The sequence below is a fragment of the Salmo salar genome, chromosome ssa01 (assembly GCF_905237065.1).
Source record: "Salmo salar chromosome ssa01, Ssal_v3.1, whole genome shotgun sequence".
Classification (NCBI taxonomy): Eukaryota; Metazoa; Chordata; class Actinopteri; order Salmoniformes; family Salmonidae; genus Salmo; species Salmo salar.
The window spans coordinates 60,003,733-60,022,227 of NC_059442.1; the positions used below are offsets into that span (position 1 = coordinate 60,003,733).

Sequence of the window (18,495 nt, forward strand, 5' to 3'; positions counted from 1 at the left end):
ACCTCACTAATGCTGAATGGAAGCAAGTGGCTGAATGGAAGCAAATCCCCACTGCAATGTTCCAACATCTAGTAGAAAGCCTTCCCAGAAGAGTGGAGGCTGTTATAGCAGCAAAGGGTGGACAAACTCCATATTAATGCCCATGATTTTGGAATGAGATGTTCGACGAACAGGTGTCCAGATACTTTTAGTCATGTAGTGATGTGTTTAATCTCTGCATCTGTCATGTCCTGACCAGTATAATGGGTTATTTGTTATTGTAGTTTGGTCAGGACGTGGCAGGGGTGTGTTTGTTTTGTGTTGTCGGGGTTTTTGGGTAGTGTTCTATGTTTTGTATTTCTATGTTCTATTTTGTAGTTATTCTATTTCTATGTTTAGTTTATTGTTTTGACCTTCAATTGGAGGCAGCTGTTCCTCGTTGCCTCTAATTGAAGGTCCTATTTAGTAGGGGTGTTTTCTATGGGTTTTGTGGGTAGCTGTTTCTTGTTTAGCTGTGTGCCTGACAGGACTGTTTTCGTCGTTCTTTGTGTTCATTTATTTAATAAAGAAGAAAATGTGCATTCACATCCCCGCTGCATTTTGGTCCCCTCTTTCAGATGATCGTGACAGCTTATCCTCTACGCATGCATACCATACATTTTTTCTGAGATCACAGCCGCCTGCCAAGACCGGGCGAGCACGACTTGGACAGGTTTTTTTCCAAGTCAGAGAGCTAAAGGGAGGGAATTCAAAAGAGATGGAGGAGAAGAGGAGGCTAATTCTTATCAGGGAAATTGGTTCATCTGTCCATTCTTAGACAATGGAAATAAGTGACAAGATAGATGGCGAAAACAGAGCAGTTTTCATCCCAGCCCAGCACCTGGTGATTTATGATTAGTCTGCTGATTGAGGGGAACGTATCTGGCTGTTGTCATTGTGCAGCGCCCATTCGGATTCCCTGGATCTGGAGCAGCAGTTAAGTGGGGTGAGGACTAAGTATGGGCACAATACCATAGCAACAGGAATGTCTTAATTGACTTGGCTCTCCACCTGCTTTAGTGAACCATAATGTCAGACAGTTGGCTGGAAGTTTACAATGCTGTCTTGTGTCAACTCCAGCAATAAACACAATGAGGAATTATCATTTATACAAATGGCCATTGAGGCCCAAACTGCTTGAGTCAGCATTGTAGCCACCGGTGCTCTGTCTCTATCCTACATATTGTACAGGAGGTGGGCAGAAAGACAGTTTATGAGCGAGAACAAAGACATATTTTCTTTCTTGTCAAAAAAACAGTATTCACACAACTGCAGCACCATTTCAGATCCAATTTAACTTTGCGGTAGAGAAATAAATCAAGAACTATACAATTTAGGTCATCTGCTGCCCTGGGAATCAGTGAGACTTTAGGGATCGGTGTGGACAGGCTGTAGGATGGGGGGGTTGTTCAACTAATGGGACATCCCGTAACATCTGCACTGGATCATCGGCAAGGAGCATTATTTCCTGAGAAAGGTAGTATGGGTTGTATATCCACTAGTATAAGCATATGATGTTGCACTTTGATTTCCACAGGTGCTTAATGTAGGCACACACACAAATACATGTTTGTATTCCACGACAGACCCTTGCAGACTCCGGCAACACTCCCTATGAGTCAACCAAGGTGTCGTTTATCAAAGTGGGACGTCACTTATTTTCCCTCCCCAGCTAACGCTTAAATCGGCATCACGTACGCCGTGCCCTTGTCACAGAACAGCTCTCTTGTGTGGCCCTATTCACAAACCGACGGTAGCCTTACTCAGGTCCAGCGGCGAAAAAAATAAAGCCATTTACTCTATTCAGAAAAGAAAGCAAAAAAAAAAAACGTCCCAGAGTGGAAAATTATAGTGTGGGGTATGTATAAACCAAAACATAACTTAGCAGGAGTGATGTAATCCGTGATGTAATCGCCCCTGATGCTTCTAAGGAGGTCTCTTGTTGCACAGCGTTTATTAGGTCTCATGTGTCTAAATAGCTCAGTGGGGTAAAAAAAGCTTTGAGCCAGTGGCGAGTCATTAGTAGATGCCTGGTGAGAGTGACGGGGATTTGTATTTGTTTTCATGTCCTTGGGCGATGCATGACTTGCTTTTTGATGCAGTTTGCTCTCTCTCTCTCTCTCTCTCTCTCTCTCTCTCTCTCTCTCTCTCTCTCTCTCTCTCTCTCTCATTAATCACTTTGACAAATCAAAAGGAACTAGTGATGGTAATGAGGAGTGTGGTGGAGGAGCCCCCCTCAGGGTGCCTGTGGGGCTGGGCAGAGACATTTGCTCTCACACTTCACACACACACACCACCTCTGGAATGATGGCTCCAATGAAAGCAAAAAAGTGGGTTTGATTTGATTATCTACAGTGTGTGTGTGTGTGTGTGTGTGTGTGTGTGTGTGTGTGTGTGTGTGTGGGTGTGGGTGTGGGTGTGTGGGTGCGTGCACGCGCATTGGAGTGTGTAAGCTTTGGCCACTGTGGCCTCGAGGCAGGCTTTGTAGTTGAAAAATGACAGTCCCAGTCCTGTGCCTTTTTTATAGAAGGGAGCACAGTGTAATTACAGGCTACCTTCCAGCCTCCTGTAACAACTCAAACACACACACACACAGACACACACACACACACACACAGTCCCTCTCTCTGATGCCCCAACCCACTGCACATATGTCATTGTGCCGGGGACTCCAGTAATTGATTACCGAGCCTCAGCTTGTGTAAAGCACTGTCAGACTCAGCATTGGGAGGGTACATTCACCGTGTGGGGAACTGTGGAGGGGGTATTTACTTTGGCTGCTAATACTAATAATGAGAGAGAGACACGGGAACAGCTTTCTCCGACTATGATTGTTAGGGATTTAGATTCTGCCACAGGGTTTTCTATCCCTGTCCCTCTGCCTTTTCCTCGGCAAAAAGCTTATTATGAGTGCTAAGTACTGTAGAGATGAATTTGTTAAGCAGGAAAAACAGCGACTCCATGTTTGGTAATGCATTATTAATTCATGATACTTCTGTCCTAAATCGTACATCACTTCTGGTTTGAGTAATGACTCTATGGCACCTAAATGAACCCCCACTACCTGAGTTTCCTCTGTAAACGTCTGAAAATATGTCCCTGACAACGTCATACAGCTGGCATTTAACATGGTATATTATGTCTGCCTCTGGAGTTTCTATATGTTGTGTGAGTGTGTATGTATGCATGTGTGTGTGTGAGTGTGTACACGTTGCTATCTCACTCACTCTCTTTCTCCCCCCCCACCCCCCCCCACCCCCCTATGTTTTGTGCTGCAGCCAACTGTCTGCCCCAGTGCCAGAATGGAGGAATGTGTCTGAGGCCCCAGCTCTGTGTCTGCAAGCCGGGCTCCAAGGGCAAGGCATGTGAACAGAACACCATGCCCACCTCCTCCTACCCAGCGCAGCCAGGGAACGGCCACACCAATGGACACAGCATAGTGCCCCAGCGGCCCATTCCCCAGCGGCCCATCCCCCAGCAGGGTTATGCCCCTGCGCCAGTCCCTGTCAGCAACATGGCCCAGATGACCCTGACCGTCAAGCAGTCCCCCCACCTGATCCGGCCCCAGCAGTGAGTATTCTCTCTACAAGTGCAGCATGTGGTTGACAACGCCCACTCCATTTACTGCAATCTATATTGAAGTTATGAGAATGCTTGGAATGGTTTGTTTAAGCCATCACTCTCTTCCAATCTGTTTTTGTTTCGCGCTCTTCACAGTTTATTAGTAGTAGAGTCGTAGGGGTGCATACTGTCAAACAAAGGCGGAGTTGGTCTGAGGGCTCATCTGTAAATAATCATATTGGCACTGCTGGTGCCCCACACTGTGCCAGAGAGGACAGTGAGGCCCCCAGCCCACTGAACAGAAATCATGTTTCTCTGGGAGAGTTTTCACGATGTCCTTTAAACGGGACTCCCTCCTGCTGTGTTGACTGTGTTAGTGGGGTTTATCACCATCCATCAGTGTGATAGGAAGAATCACTTACACCATTTTAAGATTCTGTATTTGAAAAGATGCTAACTCCTGCTGTGGTTGGCTATTGGTTTGTTTTGCCTGTCACCACAGTCGACTGCTGGAAAATGTGCAATCATATCGGACACGGCGCAAGGCCCTCGACTTGTCAAGAGTAATCAGCGTGAAAATCTCTGTGTAAATCTCAGTTCACACTCGAATGTGGGGCAGCATGTTGATAGAAATGTCCAAAATTGCCTCACATCAGGTCCAACAAATGTTGGCACGGTTTGCCTAGTTCTGATATCGATGAATGATATTTCAAATGTTAATGAATCCATTTTGATGTGCTGTGTTTTGCGTGTGTTCACTGTAAAACATCTGAGGTTTTATGCATTGCTCAGGCGGTTTAATTGCACCCAGATCTGTGTGCTCGAATGCTGCTCTCAATTTACACTGGGGATTATTTCTCACAGGGAGCTATTCCCCCGTCACTTATATGAGTGCAGGAATATGTTATCTGATATTTAAAATGAAAACATACTCTCCAGATCTATCATTCATAACCAGATCAGTTAGATATGCAAAAGCAGCGGCAGGGCAAAATAAATAAAGGTTACATTTTATACTATTACCAACTGTATTTTTAATAAATGTGTCAAATTTCTGTTCAATTTCAAGAGATTTCAGATTATATTTTGGTATGAAACCCAGAGAGTTTGCCTAGTGTGATAAATGGATGACTGGGCCAATGACTGGTCTCAGTGAAGCCTCTGACCCTTAAAATGACAAATGATCGGGTTGTCTAGTCAAACACATGCCCTGTGACTCCATCAAAGAGAGGGTCGTCAGGGCAGTGGAAGGGGGCTCCTTGACTGATGGGGTTTCATTGGTCAGATCCAACAGTGATGTCACTTAATGGGTTAACCTGTATTGATCACTCTAGTTAATTTAACACCTATGCCATTATGCGGTTGTAGGTTCAGTCATTTAGGCTATGTATAAGTCCATGCTGTGCTGTGAGGAGTCTCGCCCCATAGTTTTTGTCAAACACATAAATCATGGGGAAAAGTTTAATGTTACTGTAATGTCTGCTCGTATGGTTTAATCGGTATCTTACGACAGAAAGCTTTGTTTAACCGTTAAGCTTTGAATAGCTAAAGTAGTGGGTGAATGTGCCATTGTTATTATAAGTGTCTGACCTCAATGGTTGACCTCATAGAATACCCAGACTAACCTTACAAAGACTTGGGCAAACAGGGGGCGATTTGTCTGTAGTGAGTGCTGATTTCTCAGGAAAGATCAAAGTGTGATAGAAGAGGTTTGGATTTTAAATGTTTTTATTTAACCTTTATTTAACTAGGCAAGTCAGTTAAGAACAAATTCGTATTTACAATGACGGCCTACATTGGGTTAACTGCCTTGTTCAGGGGCAGAATGACAGATTTTTACCTTGTCAGCTCGGGGATTCAATCCAGCAACCTTTTGGTTACTGGCCCATCGCGCTAACCACTAGACTACCTGCCGCCCCAAATTGGGCTTGTCTCCTGATTGGGCTCTGGCATTACTGGAGGTGATGGTCCTCATATATTTGGTGCACAGGGAGATTTAGAGCTAAGGAAATTGTGTGTGTGTGTGTGTGTGTGTTCAGCGGCTGCAGTAAAGAACCTTATCCAGACAAAATAACTTTGAGTAGCACTACTGGTCATACCTGAGGGGCCAAAACAAGCCCTTCTGTGCTGTCAGAAGGAAATTACGTGTCGTTTTTGTTTTTACTTCATTTACTCAAGGGACGAAAAAAGACAGAAACAAGAGGAGTGAAGCAATTGGAAGCCGAGGCGGGCAGCACAGGTGGCTCTATAGCCTCGTTTCTTCCTAAAGTCAGCATGACACCGTTCGCCTGTCTCCTACACAGACCCTCATCTACAGTAGAGCAGGAAGGTTTAAGGATATTCGCTGACATTCATACTGTCAACTGTAAGGGAAATGAGTCTCTAAATGTATAGCTCTGCTGCTGTAATGGGACCTCTATGGTGGTACTGTATGGTGTGTCCCAGGAGTAAGCCAGGCTGTGGTCTAACTCCTGCCCCTGTGGTTCTGTGTCCTGACCCTTTGACAGGCCTCGGAAAACATGTCAGTGCTGGATACTCTGACTGTGCGATAATGCCATGCCTGGTATTGGAGTGGGTCAAGTGATGTGTGTGTGTGTCTTTTTCTCCCTCTGCACTCTCTATCGTTCTGTCTTTCCCCCCTTCTCTGAGGAAACCCCAGCAGAGCCATGTGTCACAACATTCCCCATTTCCAACATGAGTCGAGTCCTGTAATCATGTCTGACATGACTTATCATTTCTTACCTGTCGTACCCTTAAACTTACACTCATTTCCACCCTGTTCCTCAGAGGCAAAGCTTCTATTGACCTGGTGGGGGGTTAGGGTCAGAGTGAGGGTTGGGTGAATGAGGAACGAATTACCTCACCTCTCAGCACTTGTGGAGATAGTGGCTGACTCAGAGGGAGAGGTATAGACAAATGACACACTCTCCTTTCTGCTCCTCCTCCTTCTCCACTCTCTCTCGCAGTGTGAGCCACAAACTTGTTGGGAGGAGTGTGCGGATGTTTCTAGGTCCTTGTGTGTGTGTGTGTGTGTGTGTGTGTGTGTGTGTGTGTGTGTGTGTGTGTGTGTGTGTGTGTGTGTGTGTGTGTGTGTGTGTGTGTGTGTGTGTGTGTGTGTGTGTGTGTGTGTGTGTGTGTGTGTGTGTGTGTGTGTGTGTGTGTGTGTGTGTGTGTGTGTGTGTAACTCCCCGAGCAGGAATGTCTTTGTGGTGCCAATATGTTCCTAGTTACACCCAGGAAGTTGGCAATTTCTCCTTTCTCTGGCTGTATAAAATGAAAAATGGGAACTGTATCCAAACACCCATTTTTTGAGTAGAATCCCACTGGAACCAAATGAATCACATGGGATCAGCTCCAAATTGTGCAAGGTGCTGGGTCTGGGTATTGAGTCAATCAAGGAATCAGAGAATCAACTAACCGCAACGGAGCACTGACAAACGTGGATTTCCTCCTCGCTCTCTCTTTTTCCTCTCCGTCTCTCTGTCTTTCTCTCTCTGTCTCTCATCTGACATATTCGTGCTGATAAACTATGAGCGGGCTCTGTTTACGTTTACTGGGTTCACTACGGTAGAGCGGAGTGTGTCGGTTCTCTTGGGGAGGACTTGGAATGGTAACAGGGGCCAGTGGTGGAGTGTGTGAGTGTGGCCAGAGAATTTGAGTGCTGAAGGTCGAGACTGCACAGGTTCACCCCCCCTGTCAATGATCTGTTTATATAGAAATGAGCAAGATCTCTGCTCTGATATTTCAGACTACCAGGCTCTTGCAACCATTCCTTGAATAAAGTGAAACGTTGAAAAAAAATCCAGTTTTTTTTCTATTTAATTGCACAGCCATTGCCAGCACACCCAGTCTTGCCAGATATTTTGTTGAGACTGGAATAAGATCTTATGTTTACAACTTCTCCCTTTCCCTATTTCTTTCTCTCTCCCTCTTCCTACCCTGACTTTTCAGCTCTCTTTTGCTGGCGTATTTAAAGATTAGCTGCAGTAGAACCCATTGTATTTATTTGACAGAGTAACAACATTTCATGCATGCCATCGGTGGTAGAAATCCTTTAAATCTCAGACTGAAGCCAGATTCTGATTGGACTGTGCTTTGCTACAATGTTCAAAGCCCCCACCCCCAAAATAACCCCAAACAAACATATCAGTGTTCATGTTGTGTCTGCTCCAGTCACAACAAATCATTGACCCCCCGTTGACCTCACACATTCGGTGATAATCCTCTTCCTTGTGTCCCCATTTTGTAAACCATCCTTAAACTACCTGTTTGTTTGGTCTGGCTATTATTAAAGCCCATTGATGTCTGAAGCCACCTGTTCAGACTACAGCCAGCCTCAGTAGATCAAGTCAAAGTGGTAAGAACAACAAAGAGTGGATGAGGCTCTTGTGTCACTGAAACCTTAGCTATGCCCTTGAGAGGAGACCAGCTTAAATAGATATACTGGTGTCAATGGCAATCTGCACCCATTCTCCTTAGACCCATACCCTCAATCCACCCCAGAGCTTCTCATCTAAACACATTTACATTTACATTTAAGTCATTTAGCAGACGCTCTTATCCAGATTGACTTACAAATTGGCGACCAGCTGGTCTCTATCTCACAAGCAGCAGGCTAAAGTGCTAGAGAACAGATCTGTCCATCCTCTATCTTTCTCTTTCTCTCTACCTCTCCCTCCCTTCCTGACTCAGGGCATTTCCATTGAAAAGGACCCATGAGCACCAGCATGTTGAATAGTAGCGTATCAAATTGGGTGTCAATGAAAGCTAAGAGTTTCTAATTTTGGTAAATTGAGGCATAGTTACATTTTTTCAACCATTTTCCATCTTACAAATTAGGCATAAGTAAAGGCTTTGATTTCTGGATAAACAGATGGAACGTGGGTCTTAGAAAACGTCTCCCAGAAAAGTCTTAAAAGGTATCAGATATATATCATAACACTATCATGTTGAGGTAAAGACCCCTGCCAACAAATATCAACACTTACATTTTGTTTTGGAATTTATGAAATATTGCCTTGTTACTGAATTATTAAGTGATTAAAACTCGTAATTCCGTTACCAGGTCGGTAACAGAATTACTGCAATTGAATTGGCTACAATGGGAAATCATAGTAGTCACAAACCACAGTTGGGTCTCCTGCTACTGTCCTCCCTTCTACTGGCATACTGTTATGTTCAGCTCATCATTTCTCTTTTTGTCTTTCTGTCGCCTGTTGGTCAAACCAAGAGTGTTAAAACAGTCTAAATCTGGACAACCCCTCCCTTTCTCTCTCCCCCTCTCTCTCTCTCTCTGCCTCTCTCTCTCCAGTTAATGTCACCTCTCCCAGCTCTTACTGACACCTACCCATGAGCCCCCTCTCTTTCCATTTACTGTAACCAGCACCCTCACCCACTGAGCACTGACCGACACCGGACGTCCATGGAAGTTGAAAAGTTGTTGAAATTTGGTCAGTCCACCCTGGCCAGTCCCTGGACCAAATTTGAACCTATCATAGATGCATGTTTCACAAGTTTGGATAGTACAGCACAGTACTGTATAGTGAGTAGAGCACAGAAGAGTACCATACAATACCGTACAGTACTGAGTACAGTACAGAACAGTACTGTACAGTGCGTAGAGCACAGTAGAGTAATACAGTACAATACAATACAGTACAGTACAGTAGTACAGTATAATACAGTACAGTACAGTAAAGAATGTTTGAGTATAGTACAGTAGAGTACAGTATATTATGCTGTACGCTACTGTAGTGAACTATACTCTACTTTACTGTACTGTACTCTACTGTAATCTACTTTAGTGTACTCTATTCTATTCTACTGTACTGAACTCTACCCTACTTCTACTCTGCTCTGCTATATTGTACTGCACTGTACTCTACTGTGCTGTGCTGCGCTGTGATGTTCAAACTTATGAAACATGAGGATTACATTAATATTCATAATTATGCATTTCTGTGTAGTACAGATCAGGGACTCATGTAAATGCACTTCACTTACTGTAGTTCATTAACCAAAATAGATTTTTTTCAAAGTCAAGGTGTCGTGTTATAGCTAACACCCCATTATTTCTGCGGACATCTTTGAATCTTCATTCGGAGCAGATATTTAAGAGTTTTTGGAAAACTTGGTCGCATAAAAACCTGAGGGAGATTTTTTCCTAATTTCATTACCAAAGTTTGATTCATCCAATAAATTTGTTTTATTACATTTTACAGTGGAACTTGTTAAAAGTAGTCATTGTGTATAGAGTTGTATGGTTTATTAAACTTTGAAATCATGGTTTTGGTTTGGCATACATTTTGAAGTGAAAAAAACTGAGTCAAAGCGTAATTTGATACCATGGATTTGCCCCTCTACGACTGCTGCTGATGAGATGGATTTGCAGTGGCTGGGAAGAATAGTCTACAGTGGGGCCCTCTTACTACAACAGAGGGCTTCTGTTTCAGTGTTGTGGCTGATGGTTGGAGGGCCACACTCATACCTCTGTGGCTGTGAGAAGGCTGGTTAAAGCCTCCTAAGTAGGTAGCTTTGCCGTGTGTCAGCGAGTATTTAGTGGAGTTAGCAGAGCTGGGTCAGGGAGAGACCAGCCTCACCTCTCACCTCTCGTCATTGGGGAGGAGGTAAAGAGATACGCCTTATATTCTAGGAATAGGGAGTGATGAAGGCACCGCCTAAACACTCACATGAACACGTGTACACACACACACACACACACACACACACACATTTACTGTATATAGTATTCACTAGGGTGAATGGCGGAAACCGGTTATCGAAATTTACCGTGACTTACCGGCCAAAACCACTCCCTTTTCCCTGGGATAAATAACTGCGAGAAATTATAATAAATTATTTATATGAACAGCATGGTGTGAAATGGAACTGTTAAATTATATGCAATGTCTAAATCTGGCTTCTGTACTGCCTCTGCATGATGTATCATCAACACTCAGGGTGGGGACAGACTGCCCATCTCAGAATGGAGCACAGTTCACAATGCATGTCGACCTATCATCTCATCATGGTAACTTTTTTTCTTGTGACAGGTGGGCCTACATTTTCTGCAGCAGAGTCTATGCTACAGTAACATAAAGACCGAATGCGTCTCTAATGTACACATCTCCATCTGGCTTTCGGGGGTCACCTCATATTTTTATTGTAAAGATATTTTTTTTTATTGCAGCTTTTGTTTTAATACAACCAATCACTCAAATATTTTTGCTATAAATTAGTGCATGTACGTGCGGACACTCACTCAGTCTTTCTCGCTCTCCATCACCTCCATTCAAATTGCATCCAAAATAGATCATCCTGTTCTATATTGAATATATATATATATATATATATATATATATATATATATATATATATATATATATATATATATATATATATATATACACTGTATGTCCTAGCCTACCTCTTTCAGGTAATACATTCAATGCAGTATTAGCCTTATATTTAGCTAATTAGTGATGGGTTATGCATAATAAGCTTCTAACTTACAGTGCATTGGGAAAGTATTCAGACCCCTTGACTTTTTCCACATTTTGTTACGTTACAGCTTTATTGTAAAATGGATTAAATAAAAAGAAAAACTCATCAATCTACACACAATACCCCATAATGACAAAGCAAAACAAGATTTTAGAAATGTTTGCAAATGTATTACAAATAAAAAACAGAAATACCTTATTTGCATAACTATTCAGACCCTTTGCTATGAGACTCAACAGTTAGCTCAGGTGCATCCTGTTTCCACTTATCATTCTTGAGATGTTTCTACAACTTGATTGGAGTCCACCTGTGGTAAATTCAATTGATTGGACATGATTTGGAAAGGCACACACCTGTCTATATAAGGTCCCACAGTTGACAGTGGATGTCAGAGAAAAAAACAAGCCATGAGGTTGAAGGAATTGTCCGTAGAGATCCGAGACAGGATTGTGTCGAGGCACAGATCTGGGGAAGGGTACCAAAACACTTCTGAAGCATTGAAGGTCCCCAAGAACACATTGGCCTCCATCATTCTTAAATGGAATAAGTTTGGATCTACCAAGACTCTTCCTAGAGCTGGCCACCCGGCCAAACTGAGCAATCGGGGGAGAAGGGCCTTGGTCAGGGAGGGGACTAAGAACCCGACGGTCACTCTGACAGAGCTCCAGAGTTCCTTTGTGCAGATGGGAGAAACATCCAGAAGTACAACCATCTCTGCAGACTAGTCAGGATTGGGGGAAAGATGAATGGAGCAAAGTACAGAGAAATCCATGATGAAAACCTGTTCCAGAGCACTCAGGACCTCAGACTGGGGGGCGAAGGTTCACCTTCCAACAGGACAACGACCCTAAGCACACAGCTAAGACAACTCAGGAGTGGCTTTGAGACAGGTCTCTGAATGTCCTTGAATGGCCCAGCCAGAGCCCGGACTTGAACTCGATCGAACATCTCTGGAGAGCCCTGAAAATAGCTGTGCAGCGACGCTCCTCATCCAACCTGACAGAGATAAGAGAGGATCTGTAGAGAATAATTGGAGAAACTCCCCAAATACAGGTGTGCCAAGCTTGTAGCATCATACCCAAGAAGACTCGAGGCTGTAATCACTGCCAAAGGTGCATCAACAAAGTACTGAGTAAAGGGTCGGAATACTTATGTAAATGTGATATTTCAGTTCTTTAAAAAATTATAAATTTGCAAATATCTCTAATCTTGTTTTTGCTATTTCATTATGGGGTATTGTGTGTAGATTGAGGGGGGGAAAATCATACATTTTGTAATAAGGCTGTAACGTAACAAAATTAGGAAAAAGTCAAGGGGTCTGAATACTTTCAGAATGCACTGTACAATACCCACGCACCTGTGCTCCACTGGCCTCTCTCCTTAAAAAACACTTCTTAGCTTTTGGAGTACCATGCAGGAAAAGCTAGACTAGAATAGCTTGCTGGAATTTTTTTTGAGCATTTCATATACCAATAGACTATTCGAAGAGGGACGCAAGCTCTTGTTTGCTGAATGTTAAATACAACAGCCAATAGAACTCACGGTAGTTTGAAAGAAGAGCAAACGCGCAATGGTGGGAGATATAGCAGTTATTTATTCATGCCATAACCATTCAGTCTTCGTGAAGAGAAGTGAAAGCCTTCTGGATCTAATTCTAGTCCTATACAGTGCCTCGCAAAAGTATTCATCCCCCTTGGCATTTTTCCTATTTTGTTGCATTACAACCTGCGATTTAAATAGAATTTATTTGGATTTCATGTAATGGACATACACAAAATAGTCCAAATTGGTGAAGTGAAATATAAAAAATTACTTGTTTCAAAGAATTCTAATAAATAAAAAATGGAAAAGTGGTGTGTGCATTAGCCCGTAAATAAGATATGGTGCAACCAAATACCTTCAGAAGTCACATAATTAGTTAAATAAAGTCCACCTGTGTGCAATCTAAGTGTCACGTGAGCTGTCACAAGATCTCAGTAGATATATCCCTGTTCTGAAAGGCCCCAGCGTCTGCAACACCACTAAGCAAGGGGCACCACCAAGCAAGTGGCACCATGAAGACCAAGGAGCTCTCCAAACAGGTCAGGGACAAAGTTGTGGAGAAGTACAGATCATAGTTGGGTTATAAAAAAATATCAGAAACTTTGAACATCGCACGGAGCACCATTGATTCCAATATTAAAAAATGGAAAGAATATGGCACCACAACAAACCTGCCAAGAGAGGGCCGCCCACCAAAACTCACGGACCAGGCAAGAAGGGCATTAATCAGAGAGGCAACAAAGAGACCAAAGATAACCCTGAAGGAGCTGCAAAGCTCCATAGCAGAAATTGGAGTATCTGTCCATAGGACCACTTTAAGCCATACACTCCACAGAGCTGGGCTTTACGGAAGAGTGGCCAGAAAAAAAGCCATTGCTTAAAGAAAAGAATAAGCAAACACATTTGGTGTTTGCCAAAAGACATGTGGGAGACTCCCCAAACATATGGAAGAAGGTACTCTGGTCAGATGAGACTAACATTTTGCTTTTTGGCCATCAAGGAAAACGCTATGTCTAGCGCAAACCCAACACCTCTCATCACCCCAAGAACACCATCCCCACAGTGGAGCATTGTGGTGGTAGCATCATGCTGTGGGGATGTTTTCTATTGGCAGGGACTGGGAAACTGGTCAGAATTGAAGGAATGATGGATGGGGCTAAATACAGGGAAATTCTTGAGGGAAACCTGTTTCAGTCTTCCAGAGATTTGAGACTGGAATGGAGGTTCACCTTCCAGCAGGACAATGACCCTAAGCATACTGCTAAAGCAACACTCGAGTGGTTTAAGGGGAAATATTTAAATGTCTTGGAATGGCCTAGTCAAAGCCCAGACCTCAATCCAATTGGAAATCTGTGGTATGACTTAAAGATTGCTGTACATCAGCAAAACCCATTCAACTTGAAGGAGCTGGAGCAGTTTTGCCTTGAAGAATGGGCAAAAATCCCAGTGGCTAGATGTGCCAAGTTTATAGAGACATACCGCAAGAGATTTGCAGCTGTAATTGCTGCAAAAGGTGGCTTTACAAAGTATTGACTTTGGGGGGGTGAATAGTTATGCATGCTCAAGTTTTCAGTCTTTTTGTCTTATTTCTTGTTTGTTTCACAATAAAAAATATTTTCCGTCTTCAAAATGATACAAACCCCCCCAAAAATCAATTTTAATTCCAGGTTGTAAGGCAACAAAATAGGAAAAATGCCAAGGGGGGTGAATACTTTCACAAGCCACTATATTATTCAAGGATGTCATTAGAATGATGAAGATAAAGACAGCTAAACTTATTTAATTTAACTGTTGAAAGCGAGGAAGGTATGAAGCAACAATAGAGAGAGAACGAGGAGGTAAGCTAATAACATTAGGGGAAATATTATGAAAGGTATAATAAATGTGTCAGCCTACTAATTATACAAATAAGCCCTATTATATTTCAAAATGAAAATCTAATTCACTAGCCTATATTTGTAACGTTGTAGGCCTCATGTGCTGCACCAGAATCGCATGTTCTCTTCTACTTTATCATGGTTTGAATGATGTGCGTAATTCCCGTCCATATAATACAACACAGTACAGTAATACAGTTCACACACAAAAAGATTAGCAAACTGGAACTAGTGTCATTTATTTACCCAAACGAGCTTATAGCTAGCTACATCTATGGGCTTTTATGTTTTTCTGTTGTGCGTAATGTGCAGTAGCCTATATCATATATGTATTGGATAACGGCACAACCATTTGGCCTTTTTTGGGCTTGGGTTCATTAAATGTCTTTAATGTAGAGCTCATAAAACATATTTAATGTGTATCTGCCCCTTTCCTTTAATGACTCATCAGCATCAGGTAGCATCAGGCTTATAAGTCTATTTATATGCTTTATAATACTTTTCAATGACACTTCTGGTTTTGAAATACCGGGTTACCCGGGAGAAAAGTTATTTATTCTCGGGATGGAACATTTGTAAAATACCAGGAAAATATTCAACCCTAGTATTCACTCACATCCACATATTTACTGTACATACTAATATTCACTCACATACACAGACATATTCACATTCATAAAGCACTCACACAGAGACATCAAACAAACTTTCTCACTTACTCACTCTCTCATACACAGACATGCACATGTATTCACATACGAAAACAGAATGGCTATTTAAGAAGCGGTGGTGGAAAGAGGTGGCTATTTACAAGGCTATCACATTCTGTTTATTTATACTGTGCCAGGGGGCCTGTGGATGGGCTATGATATGAGCCATGTGCCGAATGACTGTTCCTCCTATCTCTCACCTCACCCAACAGCCCTCTTTCTATTCCCACGTACTGTGGCCTGCCTCGAGCCCCGGTGTGGACTGGGATCCCAGCACATAGACTGCCAATCAGACAGGAAGAGCCTTGGCCTCTACTTTCAACCTTCAACCCCACATGACTCCTCCACTGAGCTCTCAGATGGAACATCAACAGAAACCTGCTCTTCCTGTGACCTGGCCCATCCTAGAGGACTTTGGGCTTCTTCATACATGTCCCGGCTCTCATTAGACCACCAGTGTAAATATTAGCTCTTTTATGCAGGGTGAACTTTGCCCTGGGTTCATTTTTTTATTTAATGGGTGGTATTCCCCCTCCAGTCCCAGTGGTATGCGTTCACAGTTGCATGTGAAATAGCCTTTTAATAGGCAGCCATTGGGTTGAGGTAGTGGAATGCTCTCTCCTCCCTAGCCATGACTTCCTACTGTAAGAGGAAAGAGACTGCCCATGTGACAGATTGTACCCTCTCAGGTTTCCCAGCGCATGATTGTTGGAAGCCTGGCAATCTCACCTGGTGCTCCTTAAACAATAATTATTCTTGGAAAGGCCAGGACTATCTGGCCTTAGAAATGTATCAGTCATGTCTTGTAAAGATGAAGAAAGCCTCTCTCATTTAATTTCCTCTCAATTTAAATGCAGATTATCTGCTTGTACCCTGCCAGGTTTCTGGTGTAAAAGAGTGGAATTTGCGTTAATGTGGTCAAGACTGAGGTAAGAGATTATTAGGGGATTTTATATTCAATGTGAATCTAGACAGAAATGCTTTCATTTTTATTTGCATTCCCCCATTGTAGGGAATTTTAAAGGAGTCATTCCTCCCTCAGAAATCCTCTTTTCCTGATATAAAGTATTTTTTTTCAGGGTATTTTCCCAGTTTGTGTGGAGCTATTTACAATGTAAAAGCTATTTCAGATGACTTATTTACGCAGTGGCAGCTCCCGTTCATTTAGCACTGAATTGATGTGTTTGCAAAGAGAGAAATGATCATCAGTCATTATGTTGTGCATTGTTAACACCAGAGAATCCTTTGGATTTAACTTCAGCAATCTCCCTGGGACGTTGAGCATTTCTATCCCTGGGACTTTCAGCGTTTCCATCCCTGGGACTAAGCAGAGATAAGCTGCTTATCTTTAATAAAGTCATACTGCATGATCAGAATTCGGAGCACATGCCCCATGTGACTGCAGGCAAGCTTTGGCATTTACACACTCAGTAGATGGGCCCACTGTATATAATTGACCTATTTGGAAAGATAAATGATGTGAAATATGCCTCTAACCAGCCCTTGGGCAATCATATCCCACCCCTCCATTTGGAGTTTAAATATTAGACGATAGAATTGCCAGACTTTTCCAGAAGCTAGCAGCTGGCCAAACAGAGGAGTATAGATAGATCTATTCAGATTGACATTTATTTCTACGCCCATGCTCGCCAGAAGAACCGGCTGAAATAGATTTACTGCCGATTTTCACCGCACAGTTCAACGTTAATTGACACAAGGCCCATGCTGGCTAGAGGTCACAATGCATGCAACCTCAAAAAGTCCCACCAAAGAAGAAAAAAATGGTGTTTGTAGAAAAATCTATTTGGATAGCCATCTATGTAGTCTTTATTGCGGCCATTTTTTTATTTGACTGCTACGATGAATAATTCCCCCAAGGTTTCTGGGGCTGCAGAGCGATGCTGCAGTCCCTTTATTGTGGTTTTTAATGAGGCATTACATTCAGACCTCACAGTGAGCAATTTCACTGTAGCCCTCTTTTTACCTGCTATCACTCGGCCCAGAGGGACGTGGACAATCCAGAAGCAGCCCTCTGACGCACTCTTTGGCTGCATGAAAGGCACCTCCCCTCTAAAATGACTTGTCATCATCTAGTAGAGGTGGACCATCATTGTTGAATTTGAGAGTTTACAGTTCATCTGTCTTGATTGACAGTGAGTGGTTATCACTCTGTTTGCCACCACATGAGTCAACTGTTGACATTGTGGTGTCCTTATCTTACTCTCTGGCAAGCTGTGTCATTACACAAACTGAAGCTCAATAGCAACTCAAAAGGATGCAGATGCCACTACAGTGGGGGACAGACAGGGATAGACCGGAGGACTCCCTGACTGGGGGTGCTGCAGCTGCAGCTTCAGCTTAGGGAATATGTTGCCCTCTGTTCTATCAATGCCAGTTCTGACCTAATCATCCCTACATCTTTAATGGCGCTCTAGTCCTCTGTAGGTGCAGTCTTACTGCAAGGGAAGAGTTTAGGAGGCCAATGTTATTTGACAGTGCTTGTTTAGAATTGCTGAGTAAATGTAAAAAGACTCTCACAAGTATGCTGTGTTTTTACAAACTTACCATCGCTGGATATCTAAGTTGGCAGTGATTTATTGAAAAATATAGTCATATACTTATTATTTCCAAACTTCAACTACGCAAAAGGATGGTCCCCTGTGTATTTGCATCCTTACAGCTCCAGACACAATAATGTTTCTGCATGTTGTCTTCATTGATCATTTTTGTGAGGGGAGATGTCTTGAAGCAGTCCTGCACAGGTGCTGAACTCTTTAGGTTCTCTAGCTTGTTGGTTTTGTCTAGAAATACAACCCAGTCTCCTTTTTTAAGCCGTAGCTGTAGAAATGTATGAGAAGTAAGCCTCCATTTGGGTGGGTTGGCTTGTCTGTCTCCAGACTCCTGTCAGAAGTCCTCAGAAAAAAGGTGGTGTTGTGGTAGGCAGTGTAGACAGAGGGGGAGACACAGGTATCCCCTCACCAATCACAGCTGAGAGAGAGGCCGAGACCAGCAGTCCCCTCAATCAGGGGATAACATGACAAATCTCTGCTTTGATGGATGTCGTCTGTGAGAAGCTCGCGACCTGCCAACTGGCCTCAGCACTCGTTCCACACCAGCATTCCTCAAGTCTTCATGTGCAGGAAAACCACATCTCTACGAGAGAAGAAAAATGGCAAGCACCCATCAGTCCCTCTCCCTACAGGGAAATCATTTGTCCGCAAATTGTTTGAAACACACCCCAGTGTTTTGATGGTGTCTCAAGGCCAAGAATCCCCTCCGTGCTC

At 43.0% G+C, this 18,495-nt stretch overlaps 1 protein-coding gene across 6 annotated transcripts in view; it reads left to right on the forward strand.

Moving 5' to 3' along the window:
* LOC100380761 (latent-transforming growth factor beta-binding protein 1) overlaps positions 1 to 18,495 on the forward strand; it is a 118,370-nt gene that overhangs the window by 8,428 nt on the left and 91,447 nt on the right. For all 6 annotated transcript variants that reach the window (XM_014203036.2, XM_045720654.1, XM_014203043.2 and 3 more), the window contains exon 3: positions 3,297 to 3,588. In XM_014203036.2, coding sequence (XP_014058511.2) covers positions 3,297 to 3,588 — 292 coding nt within the window. The remainder of the gene's footprint in view (positions 1 to 3,296; positions 3,589 to 18,495) is intronic.